This window comes from Nerophis ophidion, linkage group LG10 (assembly GCF_033978795.1).
Source record: "Nerophis ophidion isolate RoL-2023_Sa linkage group LG10, RoL_Noph_v1.0, whole genome shotgun sequence".
NCBI lineage: Eukaryota > Metazoa > Chordata > Actinopteri > Syngnathiformes > Syngnathidae > Nerophis > Nerophis ophidion.
In genome coordinates this window covers 56,699,934-56,709,197 of record NC_084620.1, presented here as the reverse complement: position 1 = coordinate 56,709,197, position 9,264 = coordinate 56,699,934, and the positions used below count along the sequence as shown (strand labels likewise).

General features: G+C 42.4%; 1 protein-coding gene across 1 annotated transcript in view; it reads left to right on the top strand.

Moving 5' to 3' along the window:
- Positions 1-5,352: 5,352 nt before the first annotated feature.
- kcnj8 (potassium inwardly rectifying channel subfamily J member 8) overlaps positions 5,353-9,264 on the top strand; it is an 11,465-nt gene continuing 7,553 nt past the window's right edge. The window contains exons 1-2 of the mRNA XM_061914207.1: positions 5,353-5,967; positions 8,956-9,104. Coding sequence (XP_061770191.1) covers positions 5,621-5,967; positions 8,956-9,104 — 496 coding nt within the window. The 5' untranslated portion in view covers positions 5,353-5,620. The remainder of the gene's footprint in view (positions 5,968-8,955; positions 9,105-9,264) is intronic.

Genomic DNA, 9,264 nt, shown 5'->3' with positions numbered 1-9,264 from the left:
CAGATGACTGCTGTTTCAAGTCCAAATTCCTGCAAGTTATTCGCGTCTTTTTCAGGTTAAGAGTCGGCGCTAGACATCGAGCTGAAAGCTGGGGTCTTTAGCTCGATGTCCAGCACTCTCTGTTACTCTAAAGACCAAGTGTTCCTTTCCAAAATATTTTATTAGAATACAACACAACACAAGATGATTCTCACTAAGAACATAAATTATGTATTTACTACTCAACTCACTTTCAATTTTATTTTATTTTTTTTATTGAACAATATACACAAAACACCCGAGGCACTTTCAACATATTTCAACAATTTCAAACATCCATCAGGTTGAGAAAATACGGTCTAAACACAAAATATGGAAGGAAAGAAAATGAAAGCAAATACAAAGTATTAAAATAATGACACTATGTAGGGGGGCGTGGCCTGCGGACCTGCAGCGAAACAGGGTGTGCCAGGACCGGCTTCGGGATCAGCGACAGGTGCGTTGATGTCCCACCTGGGCCTTTTTTTATCGAATCACCTGTCGCTCTGTTAAAAGGCAGCAGCCGGGGAAGAGAGAAGTGGTGGAGCTGGAGCGAGAGCGAGAGACAGCCAGAAAAGACAATTGCTGAAAATCACGTGCGAGACTGAACTATTGGAAAACAAAACAGTGTTCTAAACCTTGAAACTGAACTGTCATGTCGGTACCTGTTGGTCCGAGGAACCTGGAAGCGAGAAACTTCCACAATTACATAATAGAATCAAACAATATGATGAAATACAAATTAAAAAAGGGCGAACTAAATCACTTTACATTTTTTCAATAAAGATATTGACGGAGATAGATATCTACATATATCCATTTTTAAGAGTTGTTTCTTTATATTCATAGTCATATTTGAAAACAGCTAGTGTTTTTCCATACCCGGCCAGCGGAGAAATCAGCGGTATTCTCTTTTTTAACTTACAAAAAAGCAGAGCAAAATGTTTATTAGGTGGCAGTTTCATATACATATATATATTTGCAAGGCCATTTTCAAGAAGGATATTTAAAGAGAGACTAGATCTTGTGAGACGAGGTCGGCCGACACTGAAAATTAGTTAAGCTGTCTTGGCGGTGAAATGCTTTGCCTGCCATTTCCACTCGAATCAAGCGACTACGAGCGATACCACTGGCTTATACGACATCAAATGGCCGTTACAACTTGTGAGTTCAAATATAGTTTTTCACATTCCCTATGTTTTTTACAACTATTTAAGTTTTGAGCGGACCACGTCCGATGCGGCTTTATTGACTTTTAAATGTACCAGAAAAATAGCCCATTTTGTCCATATTGAGGTGTTTCAATACCCAGTAGTGCGTGAATGTGCGTTTTTGAATGGTATTTTTCAAGCTGTGGTCATGTGGCGACTTCAATTCTGGTATTTTGAGGGCTTTTTTCTGAAGTGGGACATCACTGAAGGATTGTGATATCACGTATCATCGTTTGTGATATCACGTTTGTGATATCACGTGATAAACGTATTATTCACCATGGACGAATAATACGTTTGTGATATCAAAACAAAACATTCGTGCTATCAGGGTTTTAATGTTTAATGTGTTTATTAGTATTATTATTCACACAAGCAGTCTTGCAGGGATCGGGAGTAAGGGTGTCTCGGGTAAATATTGATAATCATATATTGGTCCGATATCAGCAATAAAAAAAAAAAAGTATTGGGTTATGCATGTAAAATGTCCGATACAAGCAGTCTTGCAGGGATCGGGATTAGGGGTGTCTTGGGCAAATATTGATAGCAGATATTGGTCCGATATCAGAAAAAAATATATATGGGGTTCTGTCAAATGTCTGATACAAGCAGTCTTGCAGGGATCAGGAGTAAAGGTGTCTCGGGAAAATATTGACATCAGATATTGGTCCGATATTAGCAAGAAATTAAAACGGTATTGGGTTATTGTATGTAAAATGTCCGATACAAGCAGTCTTGCAGGGATCAGGAGCAAGGGTGTCTCGGGCAACTATTGTTGAAATCGGTCCGATATCAGCAATAAAAAAAAAAAAAAAGTATGGGGTTATTACATGTAAAATGTCTGATACAAGCAGTTTTGCAGGGATCGGGAGTGGGGGTGTGTCGGGTAAATATTGATATCATATATCAGTTTGATGTCAGCAATTAAAAAAAAAAAAGTATTGGATTATTACGTGTAAGAAGTCCGATACAAGCAGTCTTGCAGGGATTGGGAGTAAGGGTGTCTCGGGTAAATATTGATATCCGATATATCGGTTTGTTATCAGCAATTTTTTTTTAAAAGTATGGAGTTATTGCATGTAAAATGTCCGATACAAGCAGTCTTGCAGAGATAGGGAATAGGGGTGTCTTGGGCAAATATTGATATCAGATACCGGTCCGATATCAGTAATATATATATATTTTTTTAAAGTATAGGGTTATATTATGTAAAATGTCCAATACAAGCAGTCTTGCAGGGATCAGGAGTAGGGGTGTCTCGGGCAAATATTGATATCAGATATTGGTCTGATATCAGAAATGAAAAAAAAAGTATGGGGTTATCGCATGTTAAATGTCTGACACAAGCAGTCTTGCAGGGATCAAGAGTAAGTGTGTCTCGGGTAAATATTGATATCATATATCAGTCCAATATCAGCAATAAATGAAAAAAGTATGGGGTTATTGAATGTAAAATGTCTGATACAAGCAGTCTTGCAGGGATCAGGAGTAGGGGTGTGTCGTGCAAATATTGGTATCATGTATCGGTCGGATATCAGCAATTAAAAAAAAGTATGGGGTAATTGCATGTAAAAAAGTCCGATACAAGCAGTCTTGCAGAGATCAGGAATAGGGGGGTCTTGGGCAAATATTCATATCAGATATCGGTCCGATATCAGCAATATAAAAAAAAAACTATGGGGTTATTGCATGTAAAATGTCCGATACATGCAGTCTTGCAGGGATTGGGAGTAGAGGTGTCTTGGGTAAATATTGATATCAGATATATCAGTTCGATATCAGCAATATAAAAAAGTATGGGGTTATTGCATGTTAAATGTCTGACACAAGCAGTCTTGCAGGGATCAGGAGTAGGGTGTCTTGGGAAAATATTGATATCATATATCGGTCCGATATCAGCAATTAAAGAAAAGTATAGGGCTATTGCATGTAAAAAGTCCGTTACAAGCAATCCTGCAGGGATTGGGAGAAGGAGTGTCTCGGGCAAATATTGATATCAGATATAGGTCCGATATCAGAAATATATAAAAAAGTATGGGTTCATAGCATGTGAAAAGTCTGATACAAGCAGTCGTGCAGGGATCAGGAGTAGGGGTGTCTCGGGTAAATATTGATATCCGGTATATCGGTTTGATATCAGCAATTTTAAAAAGTATAGGGTTATTGCATGTAAAAAATCCGATACAAGCAGTTTTGCAGGGATCAGGAGTAGGGGTGTCTCAAGCAAATATTGATATCAGATATATAGGTCCAAAATCAGCAATACATAAAAAGTATGGGTTCATTGCATGTAAAAAGTCTGATACAAGCAGTCTAGCAGGGATCAGGAGTAGTGGTGTCTCGGGTAAATATTGATATCAGATGTATCGGTTTGTTATCAGCAATAAAAAAAAAAAGTATGGGGTTTTTGCATGTAAAATGTCCGATACAAGCAGTCTTGCAGGGATCAGGAGTAGGGGTGTCTCGGGTAAATATTGATATCAGATGTATCGGTTTGTTATCAGCAATAAAAAAAAAAGTATGGGGTTTTTGCATGTAAAATGTCCGATACAAGCAGTCTTGCAGGGATCAGGAGTAGGGGTGTCTCGGGTAAATATTGATATCAGATGTATCGTTTTGTTATCAGCAATAAAAAAAAAAGTATGGGGTTTTTGCATGTAAAATGTTTGATACAAGCAGTCTTGCAGGGATCAGGAGTAGGGGTGTCTCGGGCAAATATTGATATCAGATATATAGGTCCGAAATCAGCAATACATAAAAAAGAATGGGTTTATTGCTTGTAAAAAGTCTGATACAAGCAGTCTAGCAGGGATCAGGAGTAGGGGTGTCTCGGGTAAATATCGATATCAGATGTATCAGTTTGTTATCAGCAATTTTAAAAAAAAGTATGGGGTTTTTGCATGTAAAAAGTCTGATACAAGCAGTTTAGCAGGGATCAGGAGTAGGGGTGTCTCGGGCAAATATTGATATCAGATATATAGGTCCGAAATCAGCAATACATAAAAAAGTATGGGTTTATTGCTTGTAAAAAGTCTGATACAAGCAGTCTAGCAGGTATCAGGAGTAAGGGTGTCTTGGGCATGTATTGATATCAGATATTGGTCCCATATTAGCAATAAATAGAAAAAATAATATGGAGTTATTGCATGTAAAATGTCCGATACATGCTGTCTGGCAGGTATCAGGAGCAGGGGTGTCTTGGGCAAGTATTGATATCAGATATCTGTTTGATATCAGCAATAAAAAAAAAAGTATGGGGGTTATTGCATGTAAAATGTCCGATACAAGCAGTCTTGCAGAGATCAGGAGTAGGGGTATCTAGGGCAAAAAAAATTTTCATAGATCGGTCCGATATCAATTAAAAAAAAGTATGGGTTTATTGCATGTAAAAAGTCTGATACTAGCAGTCTTGCGGGGATCAGGAGTAGGGGTGTGTTGGGCAAATATTGGTATCATATATCGGTCCGATATCAGCAACAAAAAAAAGGTATGGGGTTATTGCATGTAAAAATTCTGATACAAGCAGTCTTGCAGAGATCGGGTATAGGGGGGTCTTGGGCAAATATTGATATCAGATACATTTGTCTGATATCAGCAATAAAATAAAAAAAATGGGTTTATTGCATGTAAAAAGTCCAATACAAGCAGTCTTGCAGGGATCAGTAGTAGGGGTGTCTCGGGTAAATATTGATATCAGATACATTTGTCTGATATCAGCAATAAAATTTAAAAAATGGGTTTATTGCATGTAAAAAGTCCAATACAAGCAGTCTTGCAGGGATCAGGAGTAGGGGTGTCTCGGGTAAATATTGATATCAGATATATCGGTCCGATATCATCAATAAATGCGATGTGCCGAGTGATACTACAAACATCTGTTGACATGTGGGACTAATATTCAGGACACGTTTGGAGAGATTTAGACAAGGTGGGGCAGGTCTGGGGTTAGAAACTGTATTTTACAACTACTTCAAGTTGTTTGAAATATTTGCAATATGTGGACAAGCGGTAGGAAATGGATGGATGGATGGATGTGAAGTGGTCCCAGCAGGTCGGTTTAGAAATGCTTTTGCGTGCAAAGACTGCTGAATGGCGCCACCTGTTGGCGGCAAGTTGTCACAGATCCGGGAGCAGTTGTGCGCGAGAGGAGTTGTCCAACTTCCTCCGGAGTTGACGTGACGTTGCGTGCGCACTCGGACGTTTTCCGAAGAGACCGGCGGCGAATCGGCGTGTTCCGGGCAGGCTGCAGAAGCGAGTCCAGGGCTCAGGAGGTCGCAGAGCCGAGCCAGTCCTCCTCAGAGCAGAAACCCGTCCTAAGGCGCGCTCTCACCAGCGGCCACTGCGCGCGTTAAAGGCGCGTCGGAGCCCAAAAGAACGCAGACGGCGCGGAGATGCTGGCCAGAAAGAGCATCATCCCGGAGGAGTTCGGCCTGCCGGGTCTGGCGTCCCGCCTGCCCCGCAAGCCGGTGTTCCGCGACCGCGTCAACAAGGCGCGCTTCATCGCCAAGAACGGCTCCTGCAACCTGGCGCACAAGAACATCCGCGAGCAGGGCCGCTTCCTGCAGGACGTCTTCACCACGCTGGTGGACCTGAAGTGGCGCTTCACCCTCGTCATCTTCACCACCACCTTCGTCAGCAGCTGGCTGCTCTTCGCCATGAGCTGGTGGCTGGTGGCCTTCGCGCACGGAGACCTGGACCCGCAGCGCCTGCACGGACCTCACTGCGTCACTGACGTCAAGTAAGGACAGCGGAGTGGAACATTTCTCACCCTCTTATTTCTTATTTTTTAAAGGCCTACTGAAATGAGATGTTCTTATTTAAACGGGGATAGCAGGTCCATTCTATGTGTCATACTTGATCATTTCGCCATATTGCCATATTTTTGCTGAAAGGATTTAGTAGAGAACATCCACGATAAAGTTGACAACTTTTGGTCACTAATAAAAAAGCCTTGCCTGTACCGGAAGTAGCAGACGATGTGCGCGTGACGTCACGGGTTGTGGAGCTCCTCACATCTGAACATTGTTTACAATTATGGCCACCAGCAGCTAGAGCGTTTTGGACCGAGAAAGCGACGATTTCCCCATTAATTTGAGCGAGGGTGAACTATTTCTGGATGAGGAAAGTGAGAGTGAAGGACTAGAAGGAGAAAAAAAAAGACGAGGGCAGTGGGAGCGATTCCGATGTCTTAGACACATTTATTAGGAAAATTCTGGAAAATCCCTTATATGCTTATTGTGTTAGTAGTGTTTTAGTGAGATTATGTTCAAGTTAAAGTACCAATGATTGTCACTGTCGTGGAAATTTCTTAAAGACGATCCTTTAGTGACAAATAGCTTTAAAATGATTTATTAAAGTAACAAACAAATAATAACAAGCTTTGCAAAGCGAGACCAAACCAGAACGACACATCCGTTCGTTCCAGCTTGTTCTAACTCCTTTAGAATTTGACATGACGATTATACATTCTCAGAAGTCCCACCTTCCATGCTCATTTACATACAGTACACCAGTGGAATGAATACCCAAAGTCCTGTGAAGGGGAGAGGGTGTCGTTTGCCCAGAGGAGGGGGGTCACTCAGGAAAGGGGAACAATTTAGATCTGTTGGGGGTAAGGAAGAGGGAACACACATGCCCACGTCAACTATAGTCCACGACGATTTCCCCATTAATTTGAGCGAGGGTGAAAGATTTGTGGATGAGGAAAGTGAAAGTGAAGGACTAAATGACAAAAAAAAATGTCAAGGGCAGTGGGGAGCGATTCAGATGTTATTAGACACATTTACTAGGATAAATCTGGAAAATCCCTTATCAGCTTATTGTGTTACTAGTGTTTTAGTGAGATTATATAGTCGTACCTGAAAGTCGAAGGGGTGTGGTGACCGCCAGTGTCTCTGAGGGAAGCCATGGAGGAGCCAAGAAAGTAGCAGCTGCCTCTTTGACAGCTGCAGGAGGAACGACACAAGCTCCGCTCATGTCTACGGTAAGAGCCGACTTATTACCACAATTTTCGTACCGAAACCTTCCGGTTGACATGTGGTAGAGAACCGTGTTCGCTTGACCGCTCTGTTCCATATTAACGCTTCACAACAAACTAGGAAACACCGGCTGTGTTTGTGTTGCTACAGCCTGCCGCAATACACCGCTTTCCGCCAACATCATTCTTCTTTGACGTCTCCATTAATAATTGAAAAAATTGCAAAAGATTCAGCAACACAGACGTCCAGAATACTGTGGAATTATGCGATAAAAACAGACTACTTTTAGCTGTGATCGGTGCTGGGAGAACATGTCCGCTACCACCGGTGACGTCATCATTCCGCGACGTTTTCAACAGGATACCTCGCGGGAAATTTTAAAATTGCAATTTAGTGAACTAAATGTGTTGCAATGTTAATATTTTATCATTGATATATAAACTATCAGACTGTGTGGTCGCTAGTAGTGGCTTTCAGTAGGCCTTTAATCGCATAATTACACAGTATTCTGGACATCTGTGTTGCTGAATCTTTTGCAATTTGTTCAATTAATAATGGAGACGTCAAAGAAGAAAGCTGTAGGTGGGAAACGGTGTATTGCGGCCGCCTTTAGCAACACAAACACAGCCGGTGTTTCCTTGTTTACATTCCCGAAAGCTGACGGTGAAGCTTTACAATGGAACAGAGCGGTCAAGCGGACATGGTTCCCTACCACATGTCAACCGGCAGGTTTCGGTGAGAAAATTGTGGTAATAAGTCGGCTCTTACCGTAGACATGAGCGGAGGGTTTGCGTCGTTCTTCCTGCAGCTGCGGACTCTCTTGCCTCCTCCCAACGGCCGCCCTTGGCGGTCAGATGTTTCCACCATGGAGGAGGGGAAATCTCGTCGAAAAACCTGGCTTCCCACAGAGACACTGGTGGTCACCACACCCGTGGCCACACCCCTCCGACTTTCAGGTATTACTATATAATCTCACTAAAACACTATTGTGAATTAAGTGAATTATATTTATATAGCGCTTTTTCTCCAGTGACTCAAAGCGCTTTACATAGTGAAACCCAATATCTAAGTTACATTTAAGCCAGTGTGGGTGGCACTGGGAGCAGGTGGGTAAAGTGTCTTGCCCAAGGACACAACGGCAGTGACTAGGATGGCGGAAGCGGGGATCTAACCTGCAACCCTCAAGTTGCTGGCACGCCTGCTCTACCAACCGAGTTATACCGCCCCACATTAACACAATAAGCAGATAAGGGATTTTCCAGAATTATCCTAGTAAATGTGTCTAATAATATATATATATTTTTTCTTCTAGTCCTTCACTCTCACTTTCCTCATCCACGAATCTTTCATCCTCGCTCAAATTGATGGGGAAATCGTCGCTTTCTCGGTCTGAATCGCACTAGCTGCTGGTGGCCATGATTTTAAACAATGTTCAGATGTGAGGCGCTCCACAACCCGTGACGTCACGTGCACATCGTCTGCTACTTCCGGTACAGGCAAGGCTTTATTATTAGCCACCAAAAGTTGCAATCTTTATCGTGGATGTTCTCTACTATATCTTTTCATCAAAAAAAAAGGCGATATCGGGAAATGATCAAGTATGACACATAGAATAGACCTGCTATCCCCGTTTTGAATAAGAACATCTCATTTCAGTAGGCCTTGAAAGGCGGTTTAGCCACGCCCACACACCTGTCTCTAGCTCCACCCACCTCCCAGGACTCGCTAATGACTTGTTACCTGCGCAGGTCGTTCACCTCGGCCTTCCTCTTCTCCATCGAGGTCCAGGTGACCATCGGCTTCGGCGGGCGAATGATCACAGAGCAGTGCCCCGCCGCCATCACCGTCCTCATCCTGCAGAACATCGTGGGCCTCATCATCAACGCCGTCATGCTGGGTGAGGTCACAGGGGTCACGGGGGGGTCAAGGATGATGTCATACACTTGCAGGCTTTGGGGGGGGGGAGATACTGTAAGTATGTTGATCCCATGCTGGCTTGTTTACGATACTAATATATGAGCAGGCCACCATTTTTTATTGTATTAAATATATATTGC